A 19,661-nucleotide genomic window follows, 5' to 3' on the forward strand; every position below is an offset into this window, starting at 1 on the left:
GTGTTTCTCCAACCACTCAATCCCAGGTTGTTGTTTTTTTTGAGAACTCTATGTAAGTGCGCTCCCTTTTCCATTGCTATCTTCTCATTTTCCACTGCTTAATTCGTCCTCATACACCCTGTAACACCAGCTATGCAAATCGCGTTCTCACTATTACCCCTTTCATCTTGCTGCTTTATTTCCCTTTACTCTCGTCACACTTCTGATATTTGCTCACGAAAGACTTCAAGACTAATCAAATGAATTTTTCCCAAGAAGTGTGCTATTTGATAGGGTGAAGTTTATTACCTAAATTTGTTTTATGGCGTTGCTTTAGCGCAGTGTCTCTCAAAGTGTGGTAAGCGTATCCCCGGGGGTACGCGAAAGGTCTTCACGGGTTCGCGGCAATTTTCGGTTATGCATCATTAACACATGGAATCATTATTAAGAAAAATGGACTTATTTTAAACGTATATAATTCTCAATAAATTATATATTATGTATGAATTCTCCTACTCAAATTGCGAGTTACTTTCACCCAGACGTGGTGGGAATAGTAACTCGCTCTCTGCGGTAAACAAGACGTTTACCTCAAGGAGCGAGTAAACAGTCACTATACTGAAGATGCAAAAAAAAAAGAAAAAACAAGTAGTTTTATTATGTCATCGAATAAGGTACAGAGACATTTGCAGGCTATGTAATATATTTCTCAACAAATAGTACAATTAGAGACAATTGGATAAATACGGCACTAACTAATTACCCATATGTTCCCTCCAACAGAAACTGCTGTATAGACTCAAGCAAAACCATGTGCTTCACTGGCAACATATAGTTTTGCTTTACACCACCTCGTCGTGAATGTGTTAAAACTAAGAAATATATAGCGAATGTGCTTTAAATATTATGGATTCGGATGAAGAGAATTAGCATTTCAACTCAACTGTTGGCTCGCCTTTGTCTTTGGTTCGCGCGATCTTTTGTTACTATCGCACTAATCATATGCACTCCTTCATAGCTTCTCTATCTCTACTGACCTACCATTGCTGTCTGATTCGCGCTATGCTTTTACTTCACATTAGTCATCTGTGAAGGATTGTTCATTACGTATCTCAAGTCTTGTAAATGACTGGTAATTTTTGCTTGAAATAATGGGAAAGAAGATGGCGCTATTTGGGTAAATGACTTTGATGTTGTACATAAGGAAACCGCTCTCGATGCTTGAGGTAGCGATAGCGAATAGGAGCTGCTTGGTAAGTCATACCATTTTGAGTTTTTATCTGATAGTTCCGAAAATCCCGCATATATCTCTCACCACGATTTTTTAGCTTTAATTTTGGAAAAAAAAGTGCAAGCTATATTCGAGTAAATACGGTAATTATTTTAGCTTTCAAATTCTTAAGTATGGATCATTGGTTAAAGACTGGATTTATAAAACGCGCAAAAGAGAGCAATGCAGCAAATACAAATAATTGTAAGCAACAAGAAAACGTTGATCTGGATCTTTTTGGTTGTTGGGTTGTTTTGACGGGTTTTTGCTGTCCTGTTCGCGTAATTTATTACTTGTGTAGGATAGTTTCGGTTTTTAAAAATCTCTGTGTTAGTTTCTTTATTTCTGTGTTGAGATATTTACGGCTAGTTGAACACTTGTAAACATTTATAAATTGTGATAGGATGACCGATTTTTTAAATGAATATGGATAGTATGAGTTGAAATGAAGGTGGTTTCCGATGTGCGTGGGTTTGTGGTATATGGTATATTTTCGTGGCTATTTTGTTGTTTGTTCTGATTAATGTCAGGTTTAGGAAATTGATTGATTTGTTCTGTTTAATTTATTATTATTATACCACCATGGAGTTATCGCGGGAGGGCACTCTACTCCACGCCGCTAAACAAATTTCACCGTCTTGTTTAGTATTTTACTCTCCCACTAAAATCGGGATGGGGTAAAGGGCAGTCATTACAATGAGAAATATTACATCTTCATGGAGTCAAAATACCTATGAACGATAATAGCTATAGGTGCCATTTCGTTGTTAAATATATTTGATTTTTCAAAGTGACATACTTTGGCCACCATGAGTCGAAAAAAATTACCAGAAAATCTTATGAATTTGTCAAGGGTATGTATTAACCAACTGACTATGGTAAATTATTACTGAAATGTATTTGTATTTTTCTCTCTATGTGTGTGTATGTGATTCTACCGTACTGCGAAATCAAAGTAAAAATTCCTTGCCACCGACGTTTTGATTTGGTAATTACTCATTTAAACTCCTCCCCCACCTCACTTCACCAGTGGCGAGGAAACTCAATGCTTCCTCCGAAATAAGGATAGTGAGAGAATGGAGGCACATCAAGCTTTACGCCAGTTTGTATTACCTCTGTGGTTGTTAAGATATTAGAGCTCTGACTAATTAATATCTTATTACTATTGGTAAAGTCTTTTATATACAGACTGGGGGGGGGTCATCGAGGATAATATCCGTTTAGTTCTTTTCAGTAATCTGCTTAACGTTTATAATAAAATAAGAAGAGTGGTGGCTAATGAGGTTCTATGTAGATATTGGCTAAAGAAGAAACCCATAGTCATTCTGTCTAGTTGTTCCTATCTTTCTACATAGAACGCTTAGAAAACCGAACGAACAAATACATTGAATTGAATTTGGCTCTCCAATCAGTGGTTCAGCTGTGCAGGGTTCAGATTTTGATATGTTTGCTATTTGGCCACACGGTCCAGACATATTAGATAGATTTTTAGTGCATTTAAACAGCCATTACCCTAAAATCCATTTCACAATGGAACAGGAAGCTAATAACTGTCTACCTTTCTTAGATATACCTGTCATCCTGATGGTTCATTATCTTTTCCTGTTTATAGTAAACTTATATATCCAGGGAGATATTTGCACAAACAATCATCATCCAACTCAACAATGTGATATCCTAAAAACACTAACTCACAGAGTCCAGAGCCATCTTTTTCCTATTTTTATTTATTCGTGTGGGGTTCCCCCGATCCTCGACCATTCCCTTAGGACCCTCCTAAGGGAATGGTCCTGTTTGAACTCTCCTAATGAGGGATTAATTATGTGTTTTTGACTGTAGCAGCGCGTGTTCACTGGGCTGGTTTGCCTGTTCTGAGGGATGAAAAACCTGAGTTTCCGGGAGGAAAAAACCCTCTACCTCCATATGAGACCAGCTAACTCACCTTTAATTGAAAGAGACCAGATAAAGGTTCCTCATGTCATGGACGGGAATCGAACCCAGGTCTTTCCGACCAAAGGGCTTCGTCTGTACCGACTGAGCTACGGAGGCTCATCTTTTTCCTATGACAATGCTCTTACTACAGAACTCATTTAATTGTGTTACAATTTTTTAACCAATGGCTATAATCTGCAAAGAATAGACAAAATATTAAATGAGCCCCAGGATTCCTTTCATTTTCTAATATGCAAGACTACAGCAAAACTGTTACCATCCCATACATTCAGGGCACATCTGAAAACATATCCTAGAGTGCTTAATAAATACATTTCTGTACCACATTTAAACCATATATCAAATAGTCAGCGTTCATCTCTTCACCCAATATATACATATCTCCTTTATCACATCCAGGAGTTTATGAAGTGCACTATACTTGTGATCTGGCTTACTATGGACAGATAAGAACTGTTGACATCTTCCTTGGAGAACATAAAAAAAAAAATACATTTGGCACTATTGTTATGGGAAGTTGGACTAGCAGACCATCCTTGGATACCCTTTCACGTAGGATCAATGGAAGAAAATTAAAACTGCTACACAGAAGTCATAAGTCAGAGATTGTTTTTGGAATCAGTAGCAGCTTGAAAATATTCTCCAAACCTCAACAATTATGGCTGATTAATTTACCAAAAATCTGGGAAACAGTCATTTTAAATCAAATTAATACGTTTTTCCTCTCTTTATCCAACAATAGGTGGTGCCAATTGGGGCTTTAGTTTCTTGTATTGTCTGTTACAATTTTTTTAAACTGGTCCCACTGTCAACCAAATTGCTGCTGTTGGTGTACCGTAATATACAGTTTTTGTGCTCTGAAAATGCTGGATTTAATACCAGCAAAATATCAATAAATAAGTTAAATAAATATTATTTTCTTATTATCCTATGTTGTGAATTAATACCATCAAATAAATTGACATGAACTTACAACACATAAGCCTTTAACCATCCCAAACTTCATGCCATCTGCAAACAACTGAATATTTTCCTGTAGTCCTGTGACAATATCATTGACATCAAGATTGAACAATAACAATCGCAGTAATGAACATTGTGAAACTCCACTTGTAACTTTCCTGATACTGCTCCAATATGCAACTCTGTGATATCTATCAGAAAGCCAGTTACCAATCCAATGCACTGACCTGACATCCTTGCAACTTAAAAATCAACTTGTCATGTGGCACCCTGTCAAAATGCCTTTTGAAATTTTTTTTCTAATTTTTCTCTCCTTACAACACTAGTCACTTTCTTAGCTTGAGTCTTATATTCCTCATACTGCTGTTCTACATTTCTCTTTGTCTTCCATGATCTCTTTTTCATATGCAATTCCTCTTTTATTTCTCATATCATCCATTTGACTTCAAATTGCATTATCTTCTTCACTTTAGGTATACAGTCTGCCATTGCTGTCAACAATTTTTTCTTAAGTATTTCCCATGCACTACTGACCCCCCTCTTCCTTCAAATTCTTTCATCCATTGTACTGCTACAAGCTGGATTCTAGGTCTCTGATTAGCCTTCTGCCTTAAAATTCTACGTAAAAACCTTCTGCCTTGATATCTCTTTATGCAAATCAGGACTACATGGTCACTCTCACCAACTGGGAGAAAGTTTGACATCTCAGTCGCAATCAGATCTGGTATTATGACCAAATACCAAACTCTTGATCTTCGTGTTCCCTCCACCACATGCTATATAAGATTATTTTCTGAATGTTTCCTAATTTCTAGTTTTTAAATGAAACCAGAAATATTTAAGATTTTTTAAGAAAAGCATATCAAAAGTTGCTGCAAATAAGCGTGCTTGTGCTCTTAGAGAATACGGAGACAAATGTAAGAAAGCTAAACACTTTTAAACTGTGTAAAACTAGCTAAACAAAAGTCATGGGAAGACTTTGGTAAGAAAATAGAAATTAAATATCAAGAAGGTGGCAAGATATTGTGGAGGTTGGAGGAAAGAGTACTGTAAAAGGAATTAGAGATGATAAAGATGACATGAAAACTGGAGCAAAAGATATCCTTGCAGTATGGAGTAATTACTTCGAAAAATTGCTAAATGAAACAGTGATAGCACAGTGGTAAAAAACACTGACCAGGCATGCAATCAGAAATCCATATCCATACTTAAAGTAGAAAAAGCCATCAAAAGCCTGAAATGTGGAAAGGCAGCCTGAGTAGATGGTATTCGACCAGAAATGCTCAAGTATGGAGGTATAAAAGTCTTACAGTGGTTCCACTGCATAGTAACCTGGACCGAGGTTGGACAGAGGAACGAATTCCATTTGAATTGGAGTAGAGCTCTCATAGTGCCTATATATATATATATATATATATATATATAAAAGGGATAAAACAGAATGTGAGAATTAGAGGTATTTTTCTACTGAGTGTTCCTGGTAAGATTTATGTAAGTATACTTGAGAAATGGTTGAGAAGGATTGTGGAAGAGAAGCTTGGTGAAGAACAAGCTGTATTCAGGCAAAATAGAGGCTGTCAGGATCAGATTTTCACTTTATGACAAATTGTTGAGAAATCATGGGAATACAACAAAGATCTGTATTTAAGTTTTGTAGATCTGGAAAAGGCACATGACAAGGTGCCAAGAGAGAAGCCATTCAAAATGCTACAATTGTATGGTGTCAATGGGGCATTATATTAAGCCACATTTAGTCTTCATTTGAGTTGTAAGTCAGCAGTTAGAATTGAAGGAAGAGCAGGAAGATAGTTTAATGTTAAATCTGGTGTCAGACAAGGATGTACATTATCCCCTCTGTTATTCATTATCTATATGGATCACATTATGAAGGAAAGTGGTTTTAAACCTGATCTCAAAATTGGAGATGTTAATGTTAGCTTTCTGCTTTATGCAGATGATGTTATAATAAATCTGTTACAAGTCTGCATGATTCCCTGACTAAATTGAATAACTGTTGTAATAGATATGGTATGAAGGTCAGCAATAAAAAGACAAAGACAATGAAAATAGGCAGAATCGTTGAAAAGGTCAACTGTGTTGTGAATGGAGAACCTGTGGAACCTAAAACATTTCATCTACTTAGGCACGAATTTTAGTGAAGATGGTAAATTAAATATGGAAACAGACAACAGAATCAACAAAGCTGGTATGGTAGGAAGTCAATTGAATAAAATCATATGGAATAAGAGAGAAATTAATCGGAACACTAAATTAGCTGTATACAAGACAGTGTTCGAACCAATTTTAATTTATGGTTCTGAGATCTGGGTTAGAAATAAAACACTTGACCAAAGACTAGAGACCACAGATATGAGAGTCCTGAGAAAGATTAGAGGCATGAGCAGATGGCATCATTGGCAATATCATATTAAAAACGAAGATATTAGGAAAGAACTTGACATTGTTGGCATCCAGGAATGTGTTAGCAGAGCTAATCTCAGGTGGTATTGTCACTTAAACAGAATGGGCAAGGAAAGATTAGCAAAACAAGTATTCTCTGCTAGGTTGGCAGGAAAAAGACCAAGAGGGAGACCAAGATGTCATTATTTGACACCTGGAGGGAGGACATCTACTCTACAACTCAGTCTCCACCATTCAATCACCAACTGACTGCAACCAAACCAACGCCATCTACTGCTGACCACCACTAGTATTTCCACAGACAACTGCAAACATCCATGCCCAAACAGGATTTGAACTCGCAGCCTTTTGGCTGGAGACCAGATGTGCTGACCACTCAGCCAACCAGGCTGGCATATAGGTAGATTGATATGGTAAAAAGTGCCAAAGATAAAATATAAGATCTGATAATGTTGGAGTTTTGACAGGTAACAGATTTATTTGGAGGAAAATTGTAGATAGGAAGTTAGTAATGATGTAAATTTTTCATGTAGTACTATCATATCCTGTACACTTCTTGAGGGCAGATGTCAGGAATTTTATAAATTCCGTGTGATGATACTGCGTCCCCCCCCCTTTTTACGGGAGTTCACAGTACCATCTAGTCCCCACAAATTTTATTCGTGCTCCAAAGCTGCCATAGGCTGACGAATCAGACCTGTGGCTGGGTCAGTATTCCTGACTATAATCCGTGTGTCCTCAGACCGGTTTGCCTGCTTGAGGGATGAAAAACACCATATAAACTGGCGGAAAAACCCTACTGTCCACACCCAAGACCGGCTAACTTGGCTATGGCTGAGGAAGATCCTTCAGCTTTTCGCGTTGTTGATGGGAATCGAACCTAGGACACTCCTTCCCCAAGCATATTAGGTTGCGAAGCGCAAAGCCACTAGGCTAACCATGCGGACAGGAATTTGATGATGATGGTGATTTAAGATACATAATTAAATTTTAGATATTGATAATAGCAGATCTAGTTACTCATAGTCAGTCTTTCTACGTATTGACTTCGATTCTGGATATATTATTCTGAACATTGAAACCGTATCTTGAAAACATTTTGGAAAAATGCGTAGTATTAGTTTTTAACTCTTGTCTTTTTTTTTTTTTTTTTCTTTTTTTATAATTCCTTGTTAGTGTTAAAGTGATGATATCAATTTAGCTTTAGCAGATCAAATGAACATATCACTTGCTGTGCAGGAGACTGGTGCATGATTGTTCAGCCAATCTTGGAAATATTGTGAACAGTATATCGAGCAGTAGGCAATCTAGCATTATTATTATGCAGGCTTCTGCAAGTTCAAGGATTCATCAGAGGCAGAGGAACACCTCACCTCTTTAATTAGGTCATACCTGTCATATCATTTCTTTTTGAACACATTCACTGACACGTGAAGTTCATATTCATAGAATTTGATGGTAACCCATTCCCCATATTCCTCACCAAATGACATGAATACAGATATCACATGCTTCCTGATCACACCCTTAGCCAGAATTCAGAGATGACACTGAGTTCCACCCACACCTGCCCTAAGCTGCAAAATAGAACTTGTATCTCTCGTAAAAAGACTTATACGCTGGTTATACATAATTATTAATTGACTGAAGTAATTCACAACGTACATTAGAACATAAATTAAATTAAACTTTAATATATATTTCCAATATTTCGACAACGTTACGTTGCCATTGTCAAAGGAACTTGCAATAAAGACACATGCACGCAGGCACTACATACAGTAAATGAGGATGAAGCAGGAAGCTATCATTTCTCCTAAAAGTCCTGATGGTGCCCCTAGCAGGCTGTGTAGGTATTCTTGGCTGTTGGGCTGAAGGTCTCATGATGTATGTCTCCCAAATTTGGGGCAGTCTCATGCAACCAAATTTGTTGAGGTTTGGCATGTTTCTTAGGGCTGAGGCTGATTCCATGAAACTTGTCTTTATTGTAAGTTCCTTTGAAAATGGCAACGTGACGTTGCCGAAATATTGGAAATATATATTAAACTTTAATATATATTAGAATATAAATTAAAATTTATATTCTAATGTACGTTGTGAATTCCTTAAGTCAATTAATAATTAAGAACTTGTATCTATACTAAGATTCCCCTTACTAATTTGTAAGTTTGTAATATAGCTTCTCTCCATCCATTTATTGCTCAAATTTTGATGACCACATTTCATCTATCATTTTTTCCCCATGACCCTACTTCAAAAGGCTATGAATACAGAACATTAACTACCATGGGAAATTAGTAATTTTTTTAATTACCCTGGTTTCCATAAATTAAAGAGAAAAATCATAACTCAAAAATAACTATGATAAATTTTTATGCAATTTGGTGAAAAGCAGTGTAAATATGGGATGTCAAGGAAACACCCACAAAATTTGTAAATAAATAGTTTTATTCAATAACAAATCAGTACCTGAAGACAATGGTCAAAAACAAGAGGTCAAAATGGTATTGTCAAAGTACCTCAGTAAGGAATGCATTCACAATGATGTTTTCCACTATTTATAATGGTGTCCAGGAGTTATCTTGGTAATAACAACCATTGCTCCTGCAAAAATCAGCAACATATCTACCTAGATCATCCCAGACATGCTCAGTAGAATTAAGGTCAAAAGACCTGGCTGGCTAGTCCATACATGTGAGGGTGGTTCCTAAGTTTCAGGCCTGACTAACTTTTAGAGGTGATAGAAAGAAAATAACCAGTCACTTTTCAATATAATCTCCCTTTAATTCAACACACTTTTCACATCTTTGAATTAACATTGTCTATAAAATGGCCTAAAAACTGCATCTTCACCTCATTGTCATTCTGCAAATTTTCTTCCTCGACGGTCTTTCTTCAGTTCCTGTAATGGACACAAAGTCAGATAGTAGGCTGATTTGGGGGGAGCAATCCTATTTCAGTGAGCAGGTAATGGAGGGGAGATATTGGTCACTCACTTTGGTTATAGGCTGTGGCCTTCCTTCTGTATCTCCAGGTGCTGTTTGTGACTGTTGGAATTGGTTTCACAATCTGTGAACAAAGGAAGAATCACATGCAACCATCTGGCTGTCTCCACCTAACTTTGGCTGACATCTAGTCTTATAATGGCTTGCCACCTGAATGTATTGATTAAATGATGTCTTGCAGTCATATCTAATAATTTTCCTATCAAAATGTCTTGTTCTCACTCCAGATACAAAATGGAAGAAAACCTCTGCAAATTGCTCACAATTATGCCATGGTTAATTTGTATGTGTGTGTATATATATATATATATATATATATTGCTGACAATGACAGTACCAGTCATTTTATACAATAACCAAACACTTAGCATTACTTTTTACATAATGTACCTGACTTTCATGTTTTTTCCATCTCCTAAGTTATCATGATTTTTCTCTTTGTTCCTTGATTTATGGAAACCAGTATAAATTTTAAATGTGAAGATCATTCTAAATGCCTTTGTAGTTTTAAGAACACTACCTTTAGCCTATAAGATGAAAACAAAGTAACTTGATTTGTGCATTGGGTATTAAATCATGATGAATGGATTGGATACTGAATAATTATTGAGTGCCTGAAAGTGATATACTTTAATTTTGACATTTACTTTATACTTCCCTTTTTCAGTTTATACTCAGACAGCAGAGCCTGAAGCTATATAGAGATATATTGAGAACAATTCGATTGGTACCAGATAAAACTCATCAGAAAGAGATAAAATCTTGGGTTCGACAGGATTTTGAAAATAATAAACACTATGAAGATGAAGTAATAATTTTAATAATTATCAGATGAATAGAATTTTTGGTTTAAAATGTTTTAAACTGAAAATGAGTTTAAAATTGTTTGTTAGGGTACATGTCAAATTCCTGACATGTACCCTTGGGAGATACATGTCAGGAATTTGATGATGATATCGGTTATTACTGAAACAAACTGTCCCACTATGAAATATCTTGTATAGGTATTTATGCTCCATAATCTGCAGCCACTGTCATAATGCTTTTTTCTTTTATAACATGAACTTCATATGAGTGACCATTATGAAATACATCTGTTTGAAATTTTCATTTCAAATCATTGCAAACTCCTTTTGAAACAGTGTCAGTGTGTTAATTTTAAGTGACAACAAACAATTGCAGTGAAACAGAGCTACCTGCTATAGGTTTTGTGACCTGTCAAGTGGGTTAGATATATGTACTGTATATATAAAAAAAGCACGAGACATCTCTCTTTCTTTTTCTGCAGTATGTTGGATAACTTGATTCCACATGCAAAGTCACTTAATATGTTTGTGACCTTTACCAGTTAGTTTTGTGTGCTGCTAGAAATGAACTGGCACTGTTTTCAGATTTTATTTGCTGAATGTACACAGTAGATTATTATTTCAGAGTTCCATGGAATCAAGACTGGTCATGGGAGGCTAATCTTTGACAACACAGTCTATAATACCACTCCTTAAACTTGTTCACTGTCTGCATATTCACCACTCTATCAGGCAATGAATTATATTTTCAACCACCATAACCTGCAGCTTCCAGGGATGGCCTCTTGTCTTTGTTCCTCCACTCTTGTTCTACTCTATGAAAAATCATCCACATCAGCCTTGTAATTACCTCTCAACAGTTTAAGTGTCTCAATCATGTTACCCCTTCATCTTCTATCCATCAAAAAGTTTAATCTGTCCTCATAAATAACATTGTAGAGTCATGATACCGTTTTTATATGCTACTTCCACACACGGTGTACTATAGGTATTTACATACCTATAGTACATTTTGCACCATGGATAGACTAAGAATTTTTTTTCTATTTTATCAATTTTATTTTATTTATTTATTTTTATATATTTTAAAATTATTTTTCACATAGTCCAGAAACCCAGCTCTAGAGACCAAATATGGAACTTTCAAGCCACTTCAGTCCTCCAATAAGTGACGGTGTTCTCACTGGGCAATGAAATTTATCCACCTGTACCCTCTTCAGAGATTTATCCTCTTCAAATCTGACCAGATCTGGCAATCCTGTGGGTTATCATCACAATTTTTGCAATATGTCCTTTGAACTTCAGATTTCTATCTACAATCACCTCAAAGTCCCTGATTTGCTTCTTCCAGCATAACTCCACCAAGTGAGTATGAAGCATCCCAGATTTCAAAACCTTACAATTAGTTAAACTAAACTGATATCTCCATTCATTTGCCCACATTTCCAACTTATTCAAATCCTCTTGAAGAGCCAAAACATGTGCTATTACTAATAAACTTCCAAATCTTCATATTATCTGCAAATATGAAATAACTGAATATCTCTTTGCAACCCAGTTACAGTATCATTGCCATAAAGGTTAAAAATCAAAGATGTCTGAGTACTGATCCCTCTGGAACCCAACTTGTGACCGTCTTCTTCCTTGATCTCCCCCACATTCACAACCTTCTGATATCTATCAGACAGCCAATTTCTAGTCCACTTTAATCTGATATCTAACCCCTTGTTGGAACTTAAATATTAAATTTATCATATGGCACCCTATCAAATGCCTTTGGAGAGAGAGAGGGGAGGGCGGCAGTATATGCAGTTACCTTGCTGCTTTTGTCACTTTATTATAAAGCAAGTAAATTACTGAAACAAGAATGACCTTTAGTAAATCTATGCTGATTTTCACAGATATTATCCTCATCCACCCAATTTTATATATGATCCGTTACTAATTTCTCCAAAAATCTTAACTCCACAAAAGAAATACAGACTGGTCGTATAGTTTCATACCTGCATTCTACCTCCACTTTTATGCAATGGCACTATCCTGCTCTCCTTCTATTCATTGGGCACTTTCCTTCAGTCAGGTCAATGGAGCTGTCAGTTCCTTAGCACATTTTCTTGAAATCCCTTATTGTCCCACCTTATTTGACCTCCAGAGTACGTTTTTGAAACACATTCTCCTCATAGACTTCTAAGCATCCAGTCCTCATTCCTCCAGGAATAAGACCTGTTTTCCAGGATGAAATTACCAATAAACTGATCATTAAAGCTCCACTAGATCATCTGCACTGGTCTCTTTATAGAAACTGCAGTTTTACTTCCATCTTCAATGGAAGTAAAACTAATTACAATGAAAATTGGAACTACTATATTCGTTTTCTACTTGTATCTTGGTAGTGACTGCAGTGTAATTAATTCAGTAAGATGTTAATATAGCTATTCAATTCATATTTTATTGTTAATAAAATCATGCATACAGTTCTCGTATGTCCAAGACAGCTTGAGTCCTAATTATGAATTTAGGCAATACATAATTAGGAGGACTCAAGCTGTCTTGGACATACGAGAACTGTATGCATGCATCTTCTCTGCTGCATCCCCTAAGGGCAAGTATTTTTTATGTCTGTAGATATATTTTGAAGTGTCCAGTTTGCCTTTTGAAACATAGAAAAAAAAACTAAAGTTACAGAGGAAAAACCCTACACCACCACCACCATATGAGACTGGCTGACTTGCCTTTAATTGAAAAGCCTTGATAAACGTTTCTTTGCATCACAGATTGTATTTGAACTCAGGTCTTTTCAACTATAGGGGCTCTGTTAAAACTGAGCCACAGAGGCTCTGTTAATAAATATATGTTATTAGAATAGTAGCACAATGACATTTTTTATTATGTTATTTGTATATCATATTACATCACTTTCATCGTCTTTCTCTTTAACATGTTAGGCTCAGTGGCCTCATGGCCAAGTAACTTGGCTTATGTAAACCTTATTGATGTTCTGGTAGGGTAGTTTAACCCTATCAGAAGTCAGTCTGTCAGTTACAAGTATCCTTAGGTTTTGTTGGACAAAAAAACCTATGTCTAAGAGAAAGCTCTACCACCTCTGTATGAGACTTGCTATCCCAACTTTGGTTGAAGTCTTTATAAAGATTCTTCACATCAAAGACTTTGGTTGATTAGGTCAAGATTAGGTCTTTCCAACTGAAGGATATCATCATCATTATCAGATGAGCTACAGAGACTTATATCTTATTATACTTATGGCTGAATACTATATAATATGCCTGCAGGAATATATGCAATATTTATAAAAATTATATAGCATAGGCATTTGTTTTTAATATTCCATCTATGTGGAATGCAAAACAGCCATCAGTTTTTTAATTAATTTATTTTATTTTTATATAAATTCTATCTGCATAGTGCTTTAAGCTTAATAATATAGTGCCATGGATGGGATATGGATTAATTTTTAGAGCCTCTAAGAAGCGCACGGTAATGGTCTCACATTGAGTGATAAAAAAAAATTTGCCTATACCTAAAAAGTTTTGCAAACATCTGTGCCCATAAAAGATACAAACTCTGTGTGTTTGGAGGACAGTTATGCCCACTTAACATCTATGCTGGCAGTTGTGAATTAACTACAATAAAAAATAATAACATGATAGTTTGAGTTAATTGAATTACTGCCAAGCCAGACAGTGCAGTTTTTTTTGTGTGGCTCACACCTATGAAAGGTTTATGTAAGCTATAGTACATATGCATCATGGGTGGATTAAGGTAATTTTTTTATTAATTTTTTTTTTTATGTTATCTGGAATCCCTGCTCTGGAGATCAAACATGGAACTGTTCCGCCACCTCAGGCCTACAATAAGAGGGACAGTGGTCTCATATGAGCAATGAGATTCAGTTTCCACCTAAAGACAATAACAAATGTCCATGCCCATTCAAACCTGCAGCCTGTTGGTTGGAGAGAAGATATGTTCTCCAACCAAATAATACTGCTTTTTATTCCGGACTTTTAAATGCTCCTTTCTCAAAACTTTAGACTCCTCATTCTATCTATGTCAAAAATTAAAGAAAAAAATATAAGATGATTTGCCATTAATTTTCCAGATATGGAGTTACTGTATTTCTATAAATCATTAATTTAAATTTTAATCTAAACTTATAGCTGAATTCTGTTTTCATTCTGTAGATTTTTTAATCTATCTTAATATAAAATGATGATATTTTTAATGATATTTAAATTGTTAAGTTGCTGTTTCTTATCCAACTATTAGAAATTTTCTAAAACTAGGTTGTCTTTATTGACATCATTTCAGATACACTACTTGTCACTTTTATTTCTCCTCTCCCCTGAAAAAAAACAAAAAGAGATGGAGATGAATAATATCAATCTTTGGGATGTGATCTGCAGTGATAGCGAAGTTGAAACCTTTCTTTAGTATGTCGGCTTCTGGTTTTGATAAATTGAAAATAACGTTTTCATCAGGTAGACTTAGTCTTGAGTTATATTTTCTTTCATAAAGTAAAATTAAAAAATTCGATAGACATTTTGAAAAAAATACAACTCAAGACCAAGTCTCCCTGATGAAAAAGTTATTTTCAATCTTTCAGACCATACATTATCAAAACCAGAAGCTGACATACTAAAGAAAGGCTTCAACATTGCTATGGAGATGAATAGCTAGGTTAATGTGTAGTAGATTAACCTAGCTGTCCATTTTTTTTTTTTTTTTTTTTTTTTTCCATTTAAAAAAAAAAAATGCCTCTCTTGCAGACACTCAAGGTCACAAAACAGAAAAGATAATCTGATAAATTTTCACATTCAGATAATGTGATAACAGATTAAGAAATTAAAAACTTTTTGATGATATCACAAAACCACCCAAATGCCTTTTGCAATTATAATGAAGTAGTAATAAGATTAATTCATAAGAATCTCAGGTTTAAGAAAACTTTCACTGAAATTGAAGTACTATTTTGAGAAGTTATTTAAGTTTACTTTTTCATTATTTGTCTTTCAGTGTTTTTATTTCAAGAAGTGAACTGTGCATATTTACAAAGCCATCATTTGTTTGCATAGAGAGTTCCAGTATAGAATCATCCAACTCACTGAAGGTTGTGCAGTAGCATAAAATAATTGTTGCAGGAGGTGTTACAAAACAGACGGGAACTTAAATCTCTGAACTATGAAATAGACACTTCTGCTGAAATTCACACACAGAAATATACACTTTATTTTACTGTATAGACTGCAGTAACAACATTTATACTGAAATAATATGTGTAGAATTGAAACCATTTAGAAACAAAGTAATGCATAAATTTAATTTAATAACTGTATCAAAATGAGCATAGTAGTTAATTGTTTTGCTAGATTTTTACAAGTGTTATCAAGAATGTACATACACCATGTACAATGTAACTATGCAATTTATAGTTAAACATATCTTTCTAAAGATGGACATTAAAGTATTCTGTGATGAGCTTCTTTGGAATTGTGACTATGGATATGGAGTAAGCTTAGAATATTTACTTGTGTCCTGTGTACTATATTATACCTATGTAATGTTTACTATGTACCATGTAATCTCATCCTTTCATTTTACTAGGATGTTTCAGTACCTCAGAATCCTCCAAAACTGGTCTTTCAGATCAGAATTTTAATTAATGCCATATTTAAGTGTTACGCCAGTTGATGAAGTGGATTTTGGTAATTGCACATCAGGCATATGTCTGATGTGCAATTAAAAAAAAAAAAAGTTTTTTAACGTAGTTTGTGTGTTGCTTCAGTATTTGACTACACACTAAAATTACGCTAAATTATATATATTACAAATATAATATTTGTTTTACAATTTGTTCTCTTTCTGGACATAATTCGCATCATAACTAGTGTGTTGATGACATTCTTCTTTCTTTTCTTCATATGGTTCATGAATCTACACCATAAAAGTTTTTCCTTGTCGTTAATAAGATTATCACATTTACAGATAACTGTAGTATCTGATAGTATTGCACACCTTTTTACTTCACTAAGAACCTCATTTTTAATGACTAACAACAGGAGTGCGAGGTAAGTTTAGCCTGTGGCTTCTGTGTTTGATAGATCAATTTCTCTAAATTTCTCTGGAGACAGACAAGACAAAAAAGGGAGGTGGAGGAAGAGTGCTATTGATGATGGCAGAGGAGTAGTGCCCATTTAGGATGGAAATGCAGGAGACAAATAGTGACAGTGGTTTTACAGCAGTATGGTGTGAAGTGGAAGTGGACAGGATGAAATGTTTAGCAAGGCATGTTGCTATACACCTGCAGTGTGGAAGACAGTGAGAAGGAAATATTTAGGCAAATTAGTCTGGCTAATAAGAAAAGGGTGATCATTATGGACAATTTCATTTATGGTAATGTAGACTGTTTCCAGTCTACATTACCATAATCTCTACATCTCTCTCTCTGATTCCAGAGACAGATGTAGAGAGTGAATTTCTTGAGTTTTTGAGTGAAAACTATCTTGAACTGTAAATAACAGAGTCTGCATATGGATCGAGGGTCTTGGATTTGATTATCTCATCAGAAGTATTGTAAATGAAGTGTCACATCTTCCTCCAGTTGGTGAAAGTAACTATGAAGTGATTACTTGGATGGTGGCCAGCTAAATCAGGACTCTTGTGAGAAAGGGTTATATGCAGAACTATAAGGGCAGTCGATTATGACAAACACAGGGAGTGGCTTCAAGTGATAGCATGGAATGAGGAATTGGATGGGAAGGAAATCATTGCTGCTTTGTCTCTACTCAGGAAGTATCTGGCAGAGGCAATGACTGAGAGTATTCCAAGGGTAAGGAGATTAAATGAGATAGGCATAAAATGGATGACTAAAGAGATGAAGTATGCAATCTCAAAGGAAAAGGATTCTGGAGGCAGCATAAGATGAGTGGTAGTAATCAGTTACACGAGGAGTACAAAGAACAAAGAAGGTGACTCGCTTGGTAAGATTGGCAAAAGTGCAATATGAGTGTTAGTTTGGCAAATCAGGTTAAATGAAAACCGAGTGAATTGTTTCGATATGTGGCCAGTAAAAGGAAGAGTGGTTCTGGGAGGATGATAAGATTAAATGAGAAGGTCAGTAGAGTATTCCATCCTTGTGATTGTAACATAATGCAGAACTACTTTAGAACATTGGGAGGAACTACTGATGGTGAGTGAGCAGGAAGTATATGAGGAATTGAGTAAACTTGATGTCAGTAAAACCATGGGACTTGATGATATATTACCACATGTCTTGAGGGAATGTTCCAGGAAGTTAACAACGGCTTTAACTTGCTTTTTTAACATGAGTTTCAGATCGGCCCAAGTTCTAAAGGAGGGGAAAGAGGACAAAATCGTTCCACTTCATAAAGCAGGGACAAGACAGGCTCTGAATTATAGGCCAGTCAACTTGTGTGGAGTTGTGCGCAAAGTTTTTGAGAAGCTAGTGAGGACAAGGATTGAGAACTGAGTTGGCATCAGAATTTTCTTTAATGGACATCATGGGTTTGCTAAAGGAATATCATGTTTTAGCAATCTGCTTACTTATTGTGAAAAGGTGACAAATACATTGGACATTGAGGGGGGGGGGAATTGAAACAATTGGGGTTAGATAGTAGATTAGTGTGTTGGATTTGAGATTGGCTGTCTAATAGGTATAAGCAGGTTGTATTGGTGAGTGATATCCCAGAAGAGGAAGGTTGCTAGGTGCACCCCAGAGGTCTGTTTTGGGGCCATATTGTTTAATTTGTATGCAAACACTGGAAGTGGCTTAAATGGTGATATGCTGTTGTTGCAGATTATGCAATGTTCGGGAGACTTATGATAAGTAGAGCAGATATTGTAGCTTTGCAAGAGCACCTAAATAGATTGTCTGAATGGGCGTGTGTGTGTGTGGGGGAGCGGGAATGTCAGTTTACTGTAGCAAAGTGTAAGGTTTTATAATTTTGGAAGCAAAGATGAGATGCAGAGTATAGTATTTGTGGGGATATTTTAGAGGTGGCAGAGATGAAAGATCTGGGGCTGATGGTTGATAGGGACTTGCAATTTTGTGAACATTTTACTAAAATTGTGAGGACAGCACAGCAGATTAAGGGAATGATATGGAGAACAGTGCGTGTAGAGGCAAGGATGTTACGATTCCATTGTACAAGGCTTTGATCAGACTGCATATGGATTACTGTGCACAGATTTGGTTGCCTGGTTTTCAAAATGATGTTGTTGGAGAGGGTTTAGAGATGATTCCCTAAGTTGATTTTTGCTCTCTGAAATGCAGAGTATGACGACAGATTGAGAAAATGCAAATTGCGGAGCCTAGTGGATAGAAGGAAGTGGAGGGGTATGATCAAGACATAAGTTGGCAAGGGTTAGTTACCAGATTGTGGATGAGATTTTTCATAGAATGTCTGGAGACGGGGTGAACAAGAGGCCATCTTTGCACACTATCTAATGAGGGTGTGAGCAGGGTGATAACGCATTGCCTGAGAGTGTGGTGAATGCATTTAAATCAAGGTATGGCGAGCAGTGTGTGTGAGAGAGTGGGACCTTCCACACTGAGTCTCTTGACTCCATGAAGGTCTGATGATGATGATTTTAATCTTGATATCTAGTTTAATTGGTTTACAAGTCTTCTGTTCAGTGGAAGGAACAGCACCCTTACATTGAATTTTATCTGCCATTATTAACAACATTGAAATAAAATACTTATATACAGTTTATAATACACAGCTTAACACCATAACACAGAGCTTCAGTAAGGAATGTTGTACACAAACAGTTCAAGAAAAGTGCGTATCGATTGATTAACGGAGCATCATGTTGTAAAATCTTTGTATAAACAACTGCAGCATTGTATAAATGGGCATTGGTCATAATTGAAAAGCATCGTATGAGCAGATCAATGTTAAGCAGGATATTACTGTTTATGAAAAAAAATTTTTCTTAAAATAACAAAGTTCCTAAAGCTAATATCTAATTTAAAAGAATTGCAGTAAAAAAATGATTGTGTTTAGATTTGAAAGATATATTCCATGATATAGTAATCATTATTTTTTTTATATTAAATTCATTAGGAGGTGATTAGAATGCTAATATCAAGAGGACGTTTAACACATAAAGAGCTGGAGAAGACTATTCGACTAGCACTTAGTTAATGTTCAAAATTCAAAACTATGTATTTATTTTGTACATATATGAAGTAGTTGCTTGTATTAAAATAATATTTTATCTTAA

At 35.6% G+C, this 19,661-nt stretch overlaps 1 protein-coding gene across 1 annotated transcript; it reads left to right on the forward strand.

Moving 5' to 3' along the window:
• The first annotated feature begins 1,878 nt into the window (after nucleotides 1-1,878).
• On the forward strand, nucleotides 1,879-19,661 carry LOC150094276 (LYR motif-containing protein 2). The gene is made up of 3 exons (XM_090412152.1): nucleotides 1,879-2,103; nucleotides 10,259-10,399; nucleotides 19,502-19,661. The coding sequence occupies exons 1-3, from the start codon at nucleotides 2,059-2,061 to the stop codon at nucleotides 19,580-19,582; spliced, it is 267 nt and encodes an 88-aa protein (XP_090268278.1). The 5' UTR covers nucleotides 1,879-2,058; the 3' UTR covers nucleotides 19,583-19,661.

Source organism: Typopeltis vanoorti, chromosome 22, assembly GCF_054136105.1.
Source record: "Typopeltis vanoorti isolate ZY-2024b chromosome 22, IOZ_Tvanoo_1.0, whole genome shotgun sequence".
NCBI classification, from domain to species: domain Eukaryota; kingdom Metazoa; phylum Arthropoda; class Arachnida; order Uropygi; family Thelyphonidae; genus Typopeltis; species Typopeltis vanoorti.

Bases quoted from the DNA above. Each gene is read 5' to 3' on its own strand.
- LOC150094276 (XM_090412152.1), top strand. From the start codon at position 2,059: ATGAGTCGAAAAAAATTACCAGAAAATCTTATGAATTTGTCAAGG. The intron at 2,104-10,258 runs GTATGTATTAAC...TCCCTTTTTCAG, and splicing joins ATCTTATGAATTTGTCAAGG to TTTATACTCAGACAGCAGAG. The intron at 10,400-19,501 runs GTAATAATTTTA...TAAATTCATTAG, and splicing joins ATAAACACTATGAAGATGAA to GAGGTGATTAGAATGCTAAT.